This window comes from Pogonomyrmex barbatus, unplaced genomic scaffold, assembly GCF_055798465.1.
Source record: "Pogonomyrmex barbatus isolate J1 unplaced genomic scaffold, ASM5579846v1 scaffold15, whole genome shotgun sequence".
Taxonomy (NCBI): Eukaryota; Metazoa; Arthropoda; class Insecta; order Hymenoptera; family Formicidae; genus Pogonomyrmex; species Pogonomyrmex barbatus.
Genome location: NW_028297111.1, coordinates 2,574,517 through 2,596,699, shown reverse-complemented (window position 1 = coordinate 2,596,699; position 22,183 = coordinate 2,574,517). Strand labels below are relative to the sequence as shown.

Sequence of the window (22,183 nt, the reverse complement as noted above, 5' to 3'; positions counted from 1 at the left end):
TTTGACATGTTTGTTAGTTTATTGCGGGTTTTTTAACTTAAATTAGATGTAATAATAAAATTTTTATATTTTAGGACCACGCACTGAGGACGACCCAATCTAAGATCGAAATATTTGTTATAGTCACGATTATTGTTGTTAATTTTATAATATAAAACAATCGCGACAAGATCCTGCGTTCAACTTTCATGCTTCTGACTTTTTAAGAAAACATATAAACTTGTTATTAAGAAAAACAAGTTAAATCTTGTTTTTGAAAAAACATATAAACCGTTGTTACAATTTAATTTATTAATATTAATTTTGTTTCAATTTCGTTTAATTAAAGCTATGTGAAAGCTACATATATAAATAGATGATAAAATGTGTGTAATATGCACGACGTGGTTGACAGGCTACAGATATATAAAACCGATATAATTCTATAACAATCTCTCCCAAGATATTTTTTTCATAATGGCGATGAGAACAATCTTTCGCGAGCCGATTCTATCTCGCCTAAGGGATAATTTCGTTAAATTCTAATTCATATCATATACCGCTACAAAGTCTGACGAATCGATTCATCGATCGATCGTAATCGCTCGCAAACATTACATCGCGAACAACTAAGAAAGTTGTTACGTTCTTCTTGTTACGTTTTATCTACAGCGAGCATCATTCGTGATCGGCGGCTATTAATTCACGCAGCTTGGCAATATTCTCGACGCGCATAATTAAATCTATCTTAAATCGCTTATATATGCATGCAAATCCAAACTACTTCTTCTAATATTATTCCGGGTACAATGCTTCTCAATTCGACAAGATACCGTTCCGTCCAGAATTAAATATAAATATGTATTATTTATATATGTTTATGTATACCGGTACCGGTTTCGTTTTATAAATAATAAAAAAGTAGTATCACTACTTTTTGTATTGACCTGAATTAATGTTTTGAAATAAATTCGTAAAATTTACGCGAATGATTTTTCTGAAATAAAACAGATGTGACTGTAGTAATTCTGAATCCTCCATTTACTGTCCGACATACTGCAGAATTCTTTTGACTTCCTGTGTACAACCTCTTTCTTTCGCAAAGTGTTATAAATCTTACATTTAAATTCGGCAAGTTTACAGCCTAGAATATATAATTATTACAATATTTATATGTATATTTAATCGACATGACAGCAGAATAAATCAGATAATTTATACCTCAAATGTATTCGTGGGATTAGAAGACGAAAAAAAGAATTTTCGTCTGAATTTTTTTAGAGAAATTAGTCTTGATCATAAAAGTCAGTAAAAAAAAAAAACTGTGTAGTTCTTGACAGAGATTTTATTTATGAATGTATACATAAACATGTACGTGGGCTATTATAAATTTGTCATGTAATAATGCATTTAGATTCATTCTTCACTTAAAAAATTGATATTTCAGAAGCTCATCAATTATTTTGCGTTATATTTCTACTATTAAAATATTATATAAAATAATTTAATATAAAATATATATAATATATTTATTTAAATTTAAAGAATAAGTAAGATTTTATGTATAACTATATTTATACAGTGTAAGGATATAATTTTCGTGTATTATATTCCATGTATTACATCGATACATTATTGGCCATTGGTTTCGAAGATTTTCTATCCTTGTAAGAAAAATTTTTCATATCAACAGTGTAATTTCGTAAATCTAATCTTTCTAATTTCTAATGAATAAGAAGAAAATTTGCCTCTAAGTGAGTAAATGCCACAGATCACTCTTCGGAACAAGATTCTTGATCATTATTGTTATGAATCATACAGTATCATAAAGTTACACATAATAGGTGTTATATTAAAATAAAAACAAAAATATAATACATGTTGCATAAACATGCAGAACAACATAGATAAACCATTAAATAAATCACAATTTCTTAATTCAAATATAAAATGAAAGAATTTATTCGAAAATATTGTGTGTGCGCAATAAGAGAAATATGAGAAATAATATATAAGAATAAGGTACTTTTAAAAAGAATTTTATTGATATTAACAATAATCTAATGTTTAAAGCAGTAGCGAAACTGATTAAATAAAATAGATAGATAGAAAAATAGAGACAAAAATTTGATATAAGAGAAGATTTTTTTTAAGATAATAATGCTTTTTAAATTGTTTTAAGGAATTAATGTATATATTTATACTACGGAGAAAGCAAAATTTTTTCTAATCATTATATGAGTGAGTTTTATATGTTTTTTTTTTTTTTACGTATGTATCTTTTTATTCATAAATACCTATAAAGATATGAAATTTTACAAGTGTTCTAATTTTATAATCTAATTGTAAATGTGTATTTAATTTTAAAAGAGTAAAATATATCCTGTTAAGTAATTTAAAAACATTCATTCTTCCGCAGTCTGCAAAATTACAATTGGACGTAAAATTATTATTATTTACCGTTTCTAGTCGTTGTGCGCAATTCGCATTAAGATAAATATGCCGATATCGATCACTCGTATACGCAAATACGTTTTATCAAACCGTATTACTTATTAGTCCGCATCCGCATGTTTCGATCGCCAGGATGTATAATTACCACTTTGACATACAGAGTTAACTGAGAAAATAGAGAAGTTGAGATTAACAGCAGTTACTTACTTTTCAACCTTACGGCGCACTTAACTTTAAAATGCAGCACGTTCTGTTATGCCCAATAATACGCTGTCTTACAAATACCATGCCGTCTTTCCGTTCGTGTGAACAAGACAAATCTATATTACTGGTTTACAGCTATCAGCGTATCAGGTATCTGTGTTAGCACATAAAGATCGAGTCGCTAGTGGCGATGAGCTTCCAGGAGAGATTCCTTTTTTTTATAAATACAATGTTACGGAACTGGAATATTGAATCTTGATATACCGGTTCTGAACGAAGCCTCAGCTTCGGCTAATATTTCAAGTAATAACATGATAGGATTATATAGTACTTTTTACGTATTGTATTTTCCACGTCACAGGTAAAGATAGACACTCCAGATAGCAGATTGCAATGACAAATTATTTCATTTAAAACACAACTGCACTGACAGAATACTGACGGCTAGAAAACAACTGGGCAACTGAGCGTAACCGCGACAACACTGAAAACACGTACAGAAGTGTAATATTACAAATCACATATCAATGTTTCCGATTTACGCCGGCGTTACAATTGTGCCCTTTCATTTACATGGCCTTAAGCTGTCATACAACGTTAACGTTGAATACGATAAACAGGACGATAAAAAGGTATTAGATAATTGCAAAATCGAGATTAAATACTCTTAACTTATTTAGAAAGTTTTTCCAATTTTTAATATAAAAATTATTATAATTATTATAAATTATTATAATAAAAAATTATTATAAATTTAATATAAAATTATTACAGGTATGACCTAATTGCAAGGAACATAATTGCCTTTATCATTTTGTTATCTTATATATTCTATCATGATAATAGTATGTGATGTCCTAAGTCCATTTTCACACTTTATTTATTTATAATATTAATTAATTTTTTATGACAAATGATAATGATTTTAATTTCCTAAGTCTATTTCCTACGATGATCTCTATTTAATCGGACAATTTTAATTTAATTTAATTTAATTTAATAAATCAAATTCACAGAATAGTGTCAAACGATGTGATTTGATTGAACTCCAATGAATAAATTACCCTCAAATTTTCGCAAATTTATTGAATCTAAAAATATTTTTCTCTCAGGACATAATAAAAAGTAATAAAAAAATTAAAATGGAATATGTAAATAAAATAATAGTAAAACGTATAAAATACAAGATATGTTAAATAGAATTCTATTTTGATGCGAAAACTTACAAACTATTTAGAGCAAGTTATATATCTTCTCGTTTGTATTCTTGTTTTAGAATTGTGTAATCAAATATTCGTGTTAACACTTAAAACACTCGATTTAGCGGTAATCATTTCGATAACAATAATTTCTTATTTAAAATATTAGTGGATTAGAAATTGGGTACCAATTACCATTTTCGTGAAACTTTGAATAATAAGATGCTTAATATTATTGATCGCGAGCACGGCTGGAAAGGCCGCAATCGATCAAGATCAATTACAATTTCACAATTTTTCAATTTTCCAATATTCTATTCTATTTTAATGGTATTGCATTCCCTTTCTGTCAGGGTCAATCACTGTTGGATCTTCGTGGATGCCGCGGGCGGCAGCGATAGCGCGGCTTTTAACACGGCGCGTCACTCGCATAATGGTCCATTCGGCGGCGTATCCGATATTCATCGATAGATGATTAATGATCAATATTGTGTTGCACGATGATACTTGTACTCTCACGTCGACGGAAATCGTTACGCTTCACGCTCGCGACTCGCCTCATCGCTCATCACGTTTTACGGCTCGATCTCTCGCGTGCGTGAAAGACGTTTGAATTCCATACGTCACGATTCGTACGAGGCAGTCGTTAACCGTTTCCTAATCGTCACTTATGCTTTCCTGTGTGTGTAAGATGGATATTATTATGGTCGCATCCGTCTTGGTCGCACCTGAGTTGTAATCGAGTTGCAGGCGACAATCGATTTCGATTTTACATTTTTAGTCATCAGGTGACTTAATTTCTTCCTTATCTTCCTTATCTCGATTCTATTGGCGTTTGTATGCACAAGCGACTTTACTTACGTACTCTCTCACTTTCGATCATTTTACACATAATACTCGTTCTATATATTTTGAAACGCAAATAAGTGATCGTGCAGACCGGTATCGCAGATAAATTTCCATTTAATATCGTCATGTTATAGCCTTCACGGGAATGCCTGCCTGCCTGCCTGCCTGCCTGCCTGCCATTTTCCATTATTTTAATGCGAAAATATAATTTCACTACACTTGAGTTAAACTCTCGCTTAAACAACAAAAATGCTTTTCTAGCGTAACGCAGTTGTAACAGTAGCCGATAAATCGACGTTGCCATTACGTATATAACATGAATCGATCCGGTGGATTACAACTACTTAGGTTGCGTTCATGTTGCGAAATACTTCAGCATGACGTTTGACGATGCGTGATGTTGACGTTGCACATCGACGTGCGAGTGGACCCTTGAATGGGACTTATCCCTCCTTATTTTTAACGATTACGCTCGCCCGATTGTCCTTTTCCACTTTCGTGCCGATTATAATTATTTTTCAATTGCGCTCGCGTTCGTCGACTCGAATAATTTCGAGCGGCGAACTCGTTGATTAAATCGTGGCTCTTGGCGTTTTCTCAGTCTCGGAATCGCATAATTATCGGTCTTAAGTACGATATCGCGCGCGCTAATGTATGTGTGTGTGCGTGCGTGTGTGCGTGCGTGTGTGTGTGTGTGTGTGTGTGTGCGTGTGTGTGCGTGTGTGTGTGTGTGCGCGCGCGCGCGCGCGCGCGCGCGTGTGTGTGTGTGTGTGTGTGTGTGTGTGTGTGTGCGCTTACTCGCGATGCTTTCTCGCGAATAGCGATATCGTAAAAACTGAGTGATATTCGTTCGCCATTATATTATATCGCGGTATATCGCAATAGTACTTGCGCTATAACAAGGCATGCAAAATGTTGCGTTACATTAAACACCAAAAAAACCGAGATTTCAAGTTTTTTTTTTTTTTTTTTCCTATAATAAGAGTAATCGTCCTGCTTGTTATCCTTAATTGCCCGGTAAACGAGATTGCGAGCGAAGCTGAAATCAGAATCCCATAGAACATAACGATTCTAGAGATTTATCTGGAAAGGCTTCCAGATTTACGTCATTTAATTTGAGAGATTTTATGATATTTTATTTTATTTTAAGAAATTGTAAGTACACAGTGTATTAAAAAATTTTTGTAGACATAATCGGAATAATATTTTTAGGAATAAAATTGTAAATCTACTAAAACACTTTTATGATGTTTTGAATATGTATTGCGAAAATATTTTTAGAAATGTGTTAGAGAATTTGTGAAAAATAAATATATTTTTCTACATGTCCTGAAAATTCCAATTAATATATAATTTTTTTGTTTGAAAGAAATTAACCACGAGTGTTTTGCTTTCACTTGCTTCATAATTCTTCATAGTTTAAATTTCTAATAAATTTCTAAAATAATAAGTTCCTAGTATTTCAAAATTTTGAAATTTTTATTTTATTTTAATTCTGTTGTCTACTAAAATAAATCATTTTTTGTTTATATAAAAACACAACGTTTTAACAAGAAATTAATTTGAGATATTTAATTACTAATACATTTGATATTCACAACTCTATTTCAAATTTCCAATTAAATTACGTATTTCAAAAAATATTTCAATAATGTTTTTCTTCCATTTCTTTTATTAACCCGTAGGTTTCTTTCTGTATGAAAAGATGATTGCCATCTGCAACATCTAGCCATTTGCAATTGTAAATATCTACGTCTGCTATCTGTGAATAGTAAAACGGTACTGATTTCAAGCTGTGCGAAATTTTTAAACCTGTTTCTATTAATTCATACGTCGGTCCATCATGTACTGAACTGAAGAGCCGACTCCTCCTGCATTCCTTCACGAGCTACATGCGTTTGCAAAAGTGCTGCAACGCGCTGTTGCACGTTGAGATATCGTTGAACACCAATTACACTCGAAGTAACACTCGAAGTAAGTGCGAAACTTCACGGGTTACCTTATAGGAAGTTAAAATTGATCAAACGAAAATTTTACTTGATCGTTCACGTCTGGAAAATTGATACACGATTACCGTAATTATGACAATCTAATCAGTGTTCGTGTTTTCTCTCGATCGCACCCTGAATTTCGTAACATCTGGATAGGATAGATCGCATCAGATATGGATAGAAAGCGTACTCGTCAGAATATTACTATGATTCTGATTAATTGGTAGATCCCAACTGCGCGATGTTTCATCCGCAATAAACTGATCTATAAATCTTTCGGGAAACGGGCTTAAAAATTTCTCACAGCTTGAAATCGTAGACCGTTTTACTGGTTTACAGATATTATCCGCAGATATTTGTAATATTTTACCGTAATTGATTGATAGACTTCGATTATGTAATTGAGTGTGATTAGTATGTAAAGATTAGAGAGAGATATAAACTGATAGAAGTAAATTTATGAATTTTATATAAACAGCTTGAAATCAATAATTATTTACAAATAAGCATATATAGATATTTATATATTGTAAGTCGGTATAATATCTAAATTATTAAAAATAATTATTATTGAATAATTATTATTATATAATTATTATTTGAATTATCTAAAATCAATTCAAATTATTTAAATTATTCAAGTATTATAAATCTTAATAAAGAATGGAGACTATAAATTTATAAATTTACAAAAAATTAGATAAAAACTAATTAAAAAATTAATTAATAGTTATATAACTTATATAAGAATTATTTTATATTTTCTATGTATTTTATAATTGTATGATAGTAATAAATATAATATATATATATATAAAATATTTATTAAAACAAGAAAAATAAATTTAATTAATAATATTTTAATTGTAATAAAGAAATATTAATTTTAGGTACTTAAATAACAGATATCTTTTCTAATAATAAAAATATATATGCTATAATAAAAATTTATTATATTATACAAGTACAAAATCAAAATTTAAGCTCGATTAATTCTAAGAAACTTGAGAATAAATAACGAGTAAGATGAAATACATAGAATTTATTAAAATTATGAAAAAACGCTAAAGAAACATTTTGTGAATTTTACTTAATTCTTAAATTTTTTTTATTTTGTCCATGTTTCATATCGTATTAACAATTAAAGATTATATAAATTTCGAAATGAATTCTTATCTTTATCGTGTTCTTTCAAAATTTTAATACATTATATATATTTTATCTTAAGCTCTCGTTTGTTATTTGGTTCTTATTTATTCTCAAGTTTACATATGTATCTTATTTGACGCGAGACCTGTCTCTTGATAAACATTTCTGACATACTTATTATGAAAATGTTTTAGCATTTAGCAATTAATGATAGAGATTTAACATTTAGATAAAGAGTATAGTTATTACAAGATATGAATAATCTAGCCGCGCGTAAGAAACTTTTATAGAAAATCGGATATTCAGATACATCTACTACATACCGTAATTTTTAACACTGCGAAAGTTCATAAAATATGTATACGAGATAAGGCCAACGCTTATTATATCGCTAATTATATCAACGAGGTGCATCGACAGCCACGCGCATTAGCCTTGATTATCCAGCAATCAAAAAGAGAAGAGGGAGCTTACTTTGTATTTGCATTTGATTACGTATTCGTGCCTGCCTGTTCGTGATGGAATACATTCTAGCTGAAGGCGTTGCAACTTTTCCGGAAATGTTTACGATTCAAGAGCAATAAGCGCAAATACTAACCCTAAGTAATTGCTTGTTCGAGAGAGCACTTCTCGCGCATAGAGGAAGGAAACTGAACAGCCAACCAACGCGGCCTTGCGATACAGAGGTGTAGCATAGTATGAGCATAGTAAGAAAGAAATACGCAGGCATAGGCATAGGTGAGGTGGTTGCATGCAAGCAACTCGCAAACCTATTCTTCTCTTACTTTTTGACTTTTATTTAAAAAAAAAAAAAAAAAAAGAAATATAATCAGAAGTAATACGCTACACTTTTAAATCCAACAATATTATTAATGTGTAATCACATTGTATATAAAATGCATCTTCAATATAAAAAGATATTTTCAATGCAAACGTTTTGGTAAAAAGCATTTTTGCAATATTAAAGGGCGACATTTAAAAATGTCGAGATTTAGAATTTTTTATAAAGTCACATTTATTATAAATTTTATAGCACAGATTCCTTGTTACTTGTCGTACAATTTATGTTTTAAAAACATATAATAATAATAACAATAATAATAATAGTAATAGTAAAATAATAAATGTAAATATATGTGAAATTAATGTTTAGCGTTGCAAAAGCAGTGAAATGCAGAATTCGAATTTAATTTTTATTAAAAATTTAAAACTTCTTCCTACGCCATTGAACGCAACGGTGCAGCAAAGCTGCATCGAGCCGCGGGCCGGTTTGAAAGCCAACATTTAATTTACGTTCTACGTGCAGGAATGATGCTCTCATCATTTTTCGACGCCAACGATCCGTTAAAATGGTTGCGAAGCGGTGCGAAGAAGAATGATTGAAGACTAGACCCTGGTGGCAAGCATAATATCAACAAGGAAGTATCCGGAAGTAAAAAAAAAAATGTTGAATTCTTATAATAAATTAAAGTATCTCAACACGAACACGCAATTATTAATTATGGCGTAGTAGGGATTAGAGAAAGGCCGAAAGTAATCTTAAGACAATCTGATACGTCAACGCGTTAATTCTATAAAAAATAAAATTTAAGGGCTTGCAATTTGCTTTCATGCAATCTTACATTAATCTTACGTTAATGCGATGCATTAATCTTTAATACATTACAACGGAACAAAACTACGCGATGCGATTATTATCACGCGAACAATATTGTTGCGAATGGCGGAGGTTAATTCAAGTTGGTTTCCTGATCTCGGTGACCAGGCAATAATGGTTAATTATCGCCGTAAAAAAATCGAAAAGAGCCATCGAAGGCGACCACCGACCGCGTAATTACAGTTATTTCGATGCGACACGATCTTCAAGCTGCACAACAATGAAATGCTTATAATTCATTGTTGTTTCACGTTTCATTATACGCGTGAGTAATGACGGAAAGACGGCGGGAAATAAATCAAACGCGCGATATTTACGAGCGCATATATAAAATAAATCTCTAAAACAGTTTGGAATTTATAATTCTTCTATTAACTCAATATATCCTCGTAAATTCCTTCAGAATATTTTTTTGATACTTATTATATTCTCTAAATATATTTTTCTTATCTATAAGTGATTCCGATTTCTTATTACAGATTCTGTACTCCTAAATAAGATTGACCACAAAACATGTTTTATCAAAAAAGATGTTGAGACATTAATTAAGTAGTTTTTGAATTATAAAAAAGTATGGAAATTTTGAATCGTTATTTAATTAACTGTAAACTAGATTTTTTTCTTCAGAATGAAAGAGAGAGAGAGAGAGAGAGAGAGAGAGAGAGAGAAAGTCTATTCTTACATGTTTTATGGTGTTGATACTACAGGGAGAAAAGTCAAAACATATTTTCTCGTTAAGTTTTCCTACTGCATATACGCACCGCATATCACTGCCGTTATATCTGATAAGCAAGGAAATATACGTGCGTATTTCTACAAAATGAGGACACCCCACGAAATGGGAGCACTAATAAAATTTAGCCCACTTATGCAGTCAGCGTGCATTAACCTCTCCATCGGTACATGCTCCTGATACATGTTATTACCTGAGCAGAACTAAGTATCATAAAGTAATTCTCATCAATGCGGAAACCCAGCCCTATGGCGAGCCATGTTTTATATATAGTTTCTTTGGCGCCACGCTGAGACACCACGTACCTTTCTATTAAATTACATATTTTCTTCTTCATCGACCAATCATCATTTACATCTAATCAATATTACTAACTAATGTTTTATCAACACTTTTGACACTTTCCTCATATACATTTTAAATATATAATATTTTCGTTCTTATTGTATCTTTGTTATATGCATCTTTTGCAATGTTTCGATAATAAATGGATATTACTTTTTGTTTTATAGGAGGTGTTGCTGGCACACAGCAAAGTCACCGCCCACTGCGAGCCTATCACGGTGATTCTGGCCGAGGTGGAGGCACCGGAACTCGCGGCTCTTCTCGGCTTCGTCTACACCGGAAGCGCCACGGTTCCGCGAATGCGATTGGACGCGTTTCTACGCGCTGCCGAAGCTCTGCGCATCCGACTTCCGTCGGTGCCACCGGTATGCGGCGGACAGACAGACTGTAAATCAGAGGATGTCAAGGACGTCAAAGTTAGCCCTAAGTACTTGCAGTGCGACCAGTATCCTTGGTACCAATCGAAGAGACGGTCCTACGAAGATCCGTTTGACAGAAAAGAGTCTTGCGCTAGGATATTCCCTACAGACGTCAACAGAAATGTCTTCAGAGACATCAGAACGCTGCACGAAGTCGGTAATCCTGGCCCGTCATTTGGTCCTAGTTGCCCAAGCGCGTGGCCAATCGGAGGTTTCTTGCATCAGGATAGAACGACAGGTGATCCTCCCGCGGACAAGGATCATGGCTCCGTGATAATTGCTGATAAGAATCCAGTGATAGCTCCCAGTGACGAATCGTCCTTCAGTATGTACCAACGAGGCACGTGTCTCCCTAGAGAACCACCTTCTTCGGAAGGATACGCTGCTCCAGATACCGTGGAAAGGATCGGGACAGGATACGAGAGGTTGCACATGAGTTGCTCAACGGAGAAGCTGATGATGAACGAGGACGTCTTCGCGGGCGGATCGAGAGGCGAGTCTTGCGGAACAACGCGGGACGAGTGTCCTTACCAGAGCCCGATGCCGTTGCCATCGTCCTTGCAATGCGCCACCCCCGCCAGCCCCGCCACCGTCGCCGCCACCGTTACCGGTCAGACGAGGTCGTTTGAGGTGCCAGATTATGCGGGCTCCCAGACTTCAGCGGGCGAGGATCTCAGCTGTGGCGAAAGTTGTTGTAGGTGGAGAATTGCTCGCAGGCACGTGGCGAATCGTGTCACCGCGTCGCCGTGGCGCCAGATTGTCAGGCCCCATCATTCACCAAGGCTCCCGCGACCCGTCCCCATAGCCCAACGTCACGCCGATGACGTGAGTACTCCGCAGGTAAATATTAGCCCACGTGTTTGCTTTAAAATCGTCGATCGAAAATCCGGCTCCAATTCGATTGAGATTTCGAAATAATTTTAATTTTCAATTTTACGTATCTGAAAAGGTGTACGATATATTTTATGGAATTATTTAAAATGGAAAATACAAAAAACAGGCCACTGTCATTTAGATCACAGATTTATTTATTTAAACTAGGAATTGATCGAAGTAGCATTGATGGAAATAGCATTTGGGAAGAATCATTGCGCTATAAATTTAAATAATAAAGCATTTAAGCTTTTCAGAAAAGTTCCTAAAATTTTTCTTGCATCGTCTTTTTATAATTTTATTTTTACTCTAGATAATTGATAAAGAATGATATAAAAATTATTAATATTTTCGACGCTTTCTCTTATATATAAAATTCTAAAAGTCGCATTTAAAAATAATACAAAAAAGTTTAGCGGCGATTTAGAACTTGAATCAAAAATTATTTTGATATATATAAATAAATAGAAGTATGCTTTAGAAATGTAACTAAGAAATAATGATAAAAAGTTCAATATTTTTATAAGTTAATTTTTAATTACTCAAGATTATTTACTTTAATGTTTCATGGCGATGTAGAGATTAGTTGTTCTGTAAATAAAAAATTTTATTTTATTTTTGTATCATCACTCGCTTTGTTTTTACTCTTAATTTAATTTTTGTTTGTTATAAAGTAACTAATCCTTGTTACTTGCATTAAAACTGTATATAAATTATCTTAAATACTTAAAATGTTTATATAAAACAATTAAGATTTTTGTCATTATCTCTTAATTCTATTAGAGTACACTTTTAATTTATATTTACATAATTTTCCAGGTTTTAAACCGCCGCAAATTTTTTTGTATCACTTTTAAATGCGGTCTAGAATAATTTGTAACTTTTTGTTTTATGTCTTTAAAGTATCGAAGAATTAGAAGTCCTTTTTAAATAATTGATCCGTTATTTCTGGGATGCATTTTATTACGGTACAAGAGATTTTATTCCAGTCCGATACTTCCAATCGCGAAAAACACACGACACCGTTGAAAAACAGGAAAGAACGTAGGCTGTGCAGACTTGATTACGATGCCAGATACGATTTTGGCGTACCTGTCGAAATCCCGTTGCCAGGGAATTCGTATTCCCACGTATGCACGAAAAGAATCACCATTATGGGAATTATGCCAAGGTGAATAACACTGAACGACACGATCGGGCAAACGCGTTTTCGTCCAATCGATGAAAAAAAAAAAAAAACTGGTACGTGCTAAGCGATGAAAAAAGCAGACCCGACCCAGGATTTCGTGAATAATTTAAGGAGACCTAATTAGGTATTCATGAAGAATAAATTTAACTTATGCGATAATATATTATAGTAAACGAGCGTGGATAAAAAAAATGAGAAAGTAAACACGAATAAATGCTATAATAAATTTACATGTTTATCTATCTTTCTTTAAACAATTTCATAGATATGAAATATTTCTCATGCAAAATATATTATATTAATATTAATAATATTACGTATATACTTGATGCGCACTTTAAGGGAGATTAATATATTTTATTTTCTTTCGTGAATTTACGTAAAAATAAATTACGAAAAATAGCATATTATATACATAACGACCTTTTCGTTGTAATTTGCGTTGTAATTTTCCACTGCGGATTTAAAAGGAATCGCGATTGATTGCGGCTCATGGCGTCGAACCAGCCAATTCCTGTAAAATGGTCAGGCAAAGATAAACCGTTACACCCTTAATTACCACGGCAGAAACGAGACACTTTAAACACCACGCGGATGCGCTCGATATGTCATCGTCATGGCGAGATTAACGAGAGAAAATGGTTTCAATATCCTGACCTGTCTCTATAAATCGTAGTAACGACGAAGTTAATTGAATAGAAACTGCGGTCACCGCATCACGAAATCCAGTGATACTTTTGTCATTTCAATTAATTAATGTAGAAGCACAGAATGATTGTTTAGCACTTGTTCCGTTTTTATATTTATTTATCAGCTTATAATCTATGAAGATTTGTGTCTATCTTTAGATGTTTAACACAAATCACAAACTTTTGCTTATTTCTTCTTATGAATAGGCTTCTATTTAATATTTAATTTAATAAAATGTGTGTAAATAAAAATTTTAGGATTTCTTTAAAAAAATTATTTAAAAAAATTTAAATAAAAATGCAAATATAACTACAGTTAATTGAAGCAAGTTATTTTTTTATACTTGTCACATTATATTTATATTGTATATTCATGTTATGTTTTTAACATTGATAATTTAAAAATTAAATATTATATTTTATTATATATAAACTTAAATAAATGTAACAAACTAATATCGTATTGATATTATACGATTATAAAATATCATGCTGTTTTTCTTTTTATGTCTCTTTGATTTATGTCTCTATTTTTTTTTTATGTCTTTTTGATTCTATCTTTATTTGAATTGGCGTAGTATACCCGTAAGGTATACTAATTATAAGCGACATATAAGCGAAATTAGTTATTTATTGAATTAGTTATTTGTCTATTTTCAGCCATTATTGGAACTATATATGTTGAAATAAAATGAACGATCTCATGAATAAATAAAGATAGGCAAAAGACAGGTAACATGAAGGCTCGATTTACATAGTTAATTCTTCAATAATTTACATAGTTAATTCTTTCTGTCACCATAACAAATTTGCTTTTTCATACTTTGCCTCTGCTTGCTTCAGAGAATTATGAAATAACACTGAACTCTCCGACATTTATCGAAGGAGAACTGTTATTACACATTTGCTTCTACAGATTCCAAATATGATAAAACGAGACAAAAAAAAAGGAAAGAAAAAAGAAAGAAAAACAGGAAAGCATTTGCATTTGCTGTAAAAGAGATTACGATATTCATTAGATTAAATTATTTCTTATGCACGACACATTGAGGAGAGTTAATTGAAATCGGTAAACGCTGAGCGAATACGAAGGCGGACACCGGAAGACTCGTGTTCTCCATTTGTTCGCCTGCTCGCTCCGCTACACGTACACGTACATTACGCTTCTTTGGACAAGGTGACGTAGGGCGCCGTATCCAGCTGCGTTGTCGTCCCTTCACTTCGCGGGTTCGATTCGTCGCTGTTTCCGCCGTTCTTAACGCGGACTGTCAGTTAGCGCACCTCCGGCCGCGTTTATCAGAGACCGCCACGCCGTGATTGCGCATCGCCAGCTGGCGCGAGTCCATCGTATTGTTATGTTATTACGCACGCGATCTGGAAACTGGGTTTTCTCTTTCGACGACGAGAGATCTGCGTGCCAGATTTCGTGGACCGTCGCGCGACCTGTCGCGGCGACCGTCCGTCTTGCGTAAGCAGCCGGTTTCCCGCAGCCTGCGCCAAGATCAGCGGAGATTTCAATTCAGAATTCAGCGCGATACGAGCTCGCATTCGTAGTTTTCGTCATCATTATCATCATCATCATCCCGGTTTTCACACTAGAATTGACACACTGTTCTTATACGAATTCTATAATACGAATATATTTCACATATCGATGGTACATACGTGGTACACACGTGTGTACGTTATCCTTTTATTTTTAGCTGCAAAAAGGTGTATCATTATCTATATTATGTACGGAGTGTTTTTCCACAATAAAAGAAAATGTGATAAATTTTTCTTTTTTATATCCTTATTTATTGTAACATAATATTATTTCAATATTGTTATTATAATAAATTATTTATAATAAATATTATTGTATTTTAATTTTTATAATATTATTTATTATTTATTATGATTATTGTAATTATTATTAATCATTAATCATTAGATATTATTAATTGACATAATCGAATTGATATGTCGAGCTTGGAAAAGAGTAACAATTGGTGAGAGCCAATATGAAAGTGTGAAAATTATGATCCGGAGTTTTGAATTCCACGCGTAGCCTTTGATCTTGGTAGCCGTTAAAATCTAAAGAATGCGCAAAAATATTACGATAATCGATATGGTACTTTCGACATATAATCCTATCTCATTTCAATCTCGGCGATTTATATTCGGCTTCCGTTGGACGCAAGTTGCAATTATTAAAATGTGAATAATATGCACTTTAACAATTTGCTTTTCTTACCACGTGATGAAATGTAGAAAAATTGAGTTCTTATTATCGCATTCAAATGGTTAATAACATTAAATCGATACAATGTAAGTACTTTCTAATTGCTACTTTCTTCTGTTTCTTCTATCTGCTAATTATGCAGATGCATTCCTATTGCTGCGCTATGGGCGGTTTAGTTAGCATTAGAGATGGGAAACCGTCGACTGTTATGTCGACTTGACCGGACGTGACGTTTAGAAACTGTTTCTTAATGCCTGAATAAATTTACAATGCATGATTATTCTTCCTCTGTAGAATGAAAATCGGAGTTTAAAGTTATTTTTTTTTTTTTTTGAAAAAAAGAAGAAAACATAAATCTCTTTGAGATATTTATCATTACATTCCGTTCTGTTACAACGAACGTTTGCAATGAACCTGAGCAATAAATTACTAAATAAATTAAAATAATAAATAATATATTACGTGCGCCCGCTATTTGAGAATCGAAATTTCTTTCCTCCGCAAAAGTATTAAAACTTTGTAAATTAAAAAGAGAATCGCTATTGTTGCAAATTTCGAATATATTTTCGAGAGTGTTAGACAATTCTCCATGTGATTTGCGATACCTTGACATTTCGGCGTCGCTTCTAAGTCAAGCACATGGAGTTGACTGCTTAAAACCGACCGTGACTAAAAGTGTTGTAAAACAGTAAAACGACGTTTAAATCTAGACATCACTTTCTAGCTCATTGAAACGCGTCGACCGATGCACCGTGACGATTTCGATTCTTCACGCGAATACGCCACGCTATTCCTCAAGATTAATGAAACATGGTTAAGTTTGACTTGATCAGTTGTGTCTTTCTATCGATGAGTGTTCAATTCCGCAATAGGTACGCTAAACGCGCGAAGAATATAGCTGCATTCTAGAAAAATTATACACGATTATAATGTTTTATTTATGATAATTAATGTAAAGTCTGGCTGTTTTGATATAAAAGTAAATTTAAACTATATTTGCCAAAATTTGCTTAAATATATTTAAACTTTTTAAATATTGTTTTAATAAATTGTTGACAATCATACAAAATTAAAATTCTTATTCGACCTTAGAATTCGTAGAGAATTCAAGCTTTTATAAATATAGTACATATTTTATTACTACATTTTCTCTATTAAAGTCACATACAGAGTTTTGTGCTTAGTAAACCTGATTTTTTGTGCTGTGATTAAATCATCTGACTGTTTCATAAACAAAATAATAAATAGGTAATTTAAAAAAATAATAATATAATAAATATATATTAATAAATACAATAAATATAATAAAAATAAAAAAAAGATGGAAATAATAAACTTGTTTCATGATTAATTTTAAAAGAAACACTTTAATTTCTCTTTAATTTCTCATTTTCTTACTTAAAATTAATTTATTTCTAAGGAAAAAAGTAATTATATATAAAAAAAAAAATTGACTTTAATGGCTGTTGCAGGAAATTCATAAAAAGCTTCCGACTCCGGAACCAACTCGATCCTCAGTAATATCGATGAGCCCGAAAAATATCATTTATTCCCCGAGAAACGCACTGCGAAGCGACGGACCTTGCTCTGGGGCTTTCGAAGTTCCTAACAGTTGCGAGACGAGCTTTAATAATGACTCGAGTTTATCGCGCGACGTAATCAGTGGATCGGAGACGAGTATTCAAGAGATCTATCGACCTCCGCTCCCATTCACATCTCCCAATCAGACCTCGCCGCCCGCGAACGCGGTGAGAAACAACGAGCAATCCGTCTTCCAAAACGTCGGCAATGCACCTACGCAATCGCCGTCCACGAGCAACGACAGCGTTATCGCGAGTGCCGGATGCAAAAATATCGGCGGATATCCGACGCAGACGTTGGTACCGCAAACGCCGACAAAACCCGAACTGTCACATCCGATCAGTAGACTTTGCGACACGATCGACGTTGACGAGAGGAAAGAGACATTAAGGGCGGAAACGGCAAGCGCCGAGAAGAATGAAGAAGAGAGAGTCGCGAGGATTTTTGTTAACAGCGATAACAACAACAACAACGAGACGATCGTAGGCACGGAGGTGGCCCAGCCCAGGGGACGTTCTGCGGACGATCACAGGTGCGATCAATGCGGGAAGACCTTCGTCACGAGAGCGTCGCTCAAGGTACGCCTCTTAACTGATCAAGTCGGATATTAATATTCCAATGGCTACGCACAATTTCAATTTTCGAGACAAAAAGTAGATCTCTGTAGATCTCGATTCGAAGATTAGAAACAGAGATTTTGCTTGACAGATTTAACACAGAGTGTTAACTCTGTTTAGCATAGATCCTTGATCACCTTGGATTACACAACTTCTAATCCCAACTGTTCAGACCCAGACCAGCTTCTCACTGATGATTTTCCCCAGGCATGATGTTCCATAAGTCACTGCGCAAATTACAACCTATTCTTTTTTTCTCTCTCTCTCTTTCTTTTTTTTTTTTTTTTTACTAATGTTGGATATCGCGAGTCTCTAATTTTGCAGAGTTTCACAGAGGTTGAGCGTCAGTTACGTTAGAATTAATGTCAGTTAAATTACCGTCCCTCCTTGCCGACTACACATGCCTGGCGTAAGCAGGCGCTTTATACGCGATATGTGCGGACGCTCTCATGCCTCGTATCGAACACGAAGTGCGAGATTGATGTCCCTAACTCGTTCCACATGCCTACTTTTCTCCCTTTAACTTTTTTTTTTTTTTTTTTTGAGGCTCCATGGGCCGTTAAACAACTAACTCTGTTACATTCGCCGCGCTCCACTGCCGATCACGAAGGAGAAACGAGGCACGATCACGAGAGAGCACAAAGAGCACGCACGCGGCACGCGGCCTACGTACAATCTTGTCCTTTTTTACCCTTCGTCTTCGGCCGCGTAGCGGCCTCGTAAATTAGCCTAGCTAACTACGTCATGTCGCCATGTCTGTGTGTAATCGCCACAGGTGCACAGCCGAACGCACTCCGGTGAAAAGCCGTTCCGCTGCGCCGACTGTGGCAAGCAGTTTTCGCAGCTGCGCAATTACAAGTACCATCGCAGCGTGCACGAGGGCACGCGGGAGTTCGCCGCCACTTGTCCGGAATGCGGCAAGTACTTCAACGACCGCGGCTACCTGAGCTCGCATATGAAGATCCATCGGAACCGCAAGGAGTACGGCTGCGCGGAATGCGGGAAGAGCTTCAATCAGCGAGTGGCCTACAACATGCACGTGCGCATACACACGGGCGTGAAGCCGCACCAGTGCGACCAGTGCGGAAAGGCGTTCTCGCGGAAGATGCTGCTCAAGCAGCACCTGAGGACCCATTCCGGCGAGCGGCCGTACCAATGCCAGGTCTGCCAGAAAGCGTTCGCCGACCGCTCCAACATGACCCTGCACACCAGGCTTCACTCCGGCCTGAAGCCCTACCAGTGCACCCTGTGCTCGAAGGCTTTCACCAAGAAGCATCACCTCAAGACGCACCTCAACTACCACACCGGCACCAAACCGTACTCCTGCGCCAATTGCGGCGGCAGGTTCTCGCAGAGTAGCAATATGAGGACCCACTTCAAAAAGTGCATCGTCAACAATGCCGCCGGGGCCGGAAATCCGGCAAAGTCCGGTGACGAAGCCGGCGTCGAGCGGGCCGACGCCGAAAGTAGCTTGGCGCCGCAGGTGGTCCTGACCCCGCCCAACTCCGATCAGGAATCCAGCATTCTGACCCCGATCTCGAAAAATGCAACCGCGACAGAGAATAATACGTAATAATACGGCTCCTTTGTCTTTAAAGTTCTTTTTCTTCTTAAAAAATAGATTAGAGAAGTTAGGATAAGGGATAAATGAAAATATTGTTCCGGCGTTCAAACGACGATCATCATCTGTAATGTTTGGCAAATATTTGATATTGAAAATAATAATATATGAATAATAGATATGAATATACTTGACGGTAACAAGTCGATCGGAAGTACAGACTGTTGATTTTGCGTTAGTACACACTTGTAAAGAGCTTTCGAGACAAAGTGCATTTACATTTGTATTAGCAAAATAGTATTGCAAAATTACCAGTAAAATTTGCTTCAGATTAGCATTAAACAATACGCAGCTTATTTCCGAACAATCTAATATTAGTTAGTTGCGTGAGATTGAAATATCTCCATGTGGTGCAATAGTCATTGCATTGTGCCTTTCAGTTCCTGTATTTATTGAACTAACTCTCGTTGTACATGTAGAACTTCATATTCGAATCTAGCACTCAACAATTTGGAGTGAAATTTAATTGAATTTTTATTATAAAAAAAAAAAAAAATTAAATTTTTATAGAAGGCATTTTCCAATTTGGCATAATTAATCTGTTTTAATTTGGTAATTTCCAAAAATGTATTATATATTATAATAATTTTTTCCTATATACCCACAATTTGAAAAGTATTAAATTGAAAAGATATTATCTTCTAAAATCTTTAATTGAAGGCTTGAAACTTTAGAAAACTTAATTCTCAGATTCTTGATTCTTTCATTTAATTCAAAATATTACAAATCTTTTATTTTCGATTTTTAATTTAAAATTAGATAATTCAAGTGCATTATAAAATAGCAAGAAGCATAATTATTAAAAAAAAACCTAATATTATTTATTACTAATGGCTTGAAAAACTGAAATTCCAGTTTTAGAAATTAAAAATTTCTGTTCTCCTTCTGACATACGTTCAATCACCATGGCGATCCTTTGTTCTCATGCCAAAACTAATTCAAAGAATATTTCGCTCTTTTATTGCCAGATGGTTAAGAGTTTCAACCGAAACTGCAACCTGTAATTGCAACATAGTAAGCCCAATTGTCGGTTGCAACACGGCAATTGCAAATACAAATCGAAATGTTCGCAGCCATTTGTAGGAAGTATCTCCCCGTATTCGAAAGTAACGTCGTCGGAGTAACTCCGTAGAGCAACGGAGCTTCCATATCAGCACGAATAGAAGTGTTGTAACAACCTTTTCTAGGAAATATCCCTATGGCAGCATTTAAGGATTTGTTTCTGAAACAACTTTGCCTGAAGCAACTAAGGAGTTTTCTCAGAAGTCTAAAAATTATTGCAGTGCGTTCTTGCATTAAACATCGCGAATAATTTAAGGAAAAAGACACACAGAATTTAATCCTAGAAATTATCTCTTTTTCTTTTTTTTTTTTAAATTAAACATTAAGTGATACAAATAAACGATGTAAATCGAGAATCTAGGAAATTTAAGCTCCGAGAAAGATCTAAAGGTATAAAGGTCCTTGAAATCTGATTGCAAAAAAAAAAAATATAAGATAAAAGTTATAAATTTTCTTTTTTATTTTAATCACTCCAGCAAAAGAATATGAAAAGGAAAATAATTTGAAAATAAACTGAATACGTTATGCGAGATAATAAGTTGCGGATTAAGACTATTGTTAAGTAGAATAAAAATTATTTGCTAGCAATACGTTTTCCTATTTTACAATGTGCTTTATATGTATAAAATCAAGGTGTTTTTAACATCGATATGTAAATATTCAATAAAGAAATACGCTGCAGTATCTCGCTTCGAAAGAATACGTTTTATAAATATTGGCGCGAGATGCTACTGCGTCTCTCGATATAATAATATATTTATAATCTTTTACGAAATTATATATTGCGTGCTTTAATAGGAAAAATACATATATTTAACACATACGTATATATTGACGGTGTATGCAAAGTACATTAAATATATAAGAACGCGTAAACATTTATATATTGTACAGATAGAATTATATTTGATAGGACAAATCGATTTGTTTAATAAAAAAAAAAAAAAATATTAAAGGCAAAATGCTTCGTTATTTTTTTAATCGAAAGATCAGCATTTTATTTATCTTCCTTGAAGAATAAGACTTTCCAAAGATATGCTTCGCGTTGTTTCGGTCTCTCTTTGTTTCTCTCTCTCTCTCTCTCTCTCTCTCTCTCTCTCTCTCTCTCTCTCTGTATTTAAGTATTTAGGTATTTACTTGCGGTATACTTTGTGTTTAGGGTAAAGGGCAATCGTGCGACGCACATACCGAAATATAACGGTGCATTGCGGGCAGAACATGCGGACAATGACGATAAATCGCGATGTTCCTCTCTCTCTCTCTCTCTCTCTCTCTCTCTCTCTCTCTCTCTCTGCCGGCAGAATTATCGTAAATCCAGCCGCGCGACACAAATCGCTCGTTAATATTC

The 22,183-nt window shown here is 34.3% G+C and overlaps 1 protein-coding gene and 1 long non-coding RNA gene across 2 annotated transcripts in view; one reads left to right on the top strand and one right to left on the bottom strand.

Annotated features, from left to right (window-relative positions):
• LOC105423398 (uncharacterized) overlaps nucleotides 1-21,519 on the top strand; it is a 33,332-nt gene extending 11,813 nt beyond the window's left edge. The window contains exons 2-4 of the mRNA XM_011633141.3: nucleotides 10,728-11,819; nucleotides 17,427-18,113; nucleotides 18,928-21,519. Coding sequence (XP_011631443.2) covers nucleotides 10,728-11,819; nucleotides 17,427-18,113; nucleotides 18,928-19,725 — 2,577 coding nt within the window. The 3' untranslated portion in view covers nucleotides 19,726-21,519. The remainder of the gene's footprint in view (nucleotides 1-10,727; nucleotides 11,820-17,426; nucleotides 18,114-18,927) is intronic.
• Nucleotides 2,226-3,315, bottom strand: LOC148937233 (uncharacterized). The gene is made up of 2 exons (XR_016138492.1): nucleotides 2,969-3,315; nucleotides 2,226-2,877 (listed from the first exon to the last, which is right to left on the bottom strand). It is a non-coding gene; the product is annotated as an uncharacterized LOC148937233 (long non-coding RNA).
• Nucleotides 21,520-22,183: the final 664 nt, after the last annotated feature.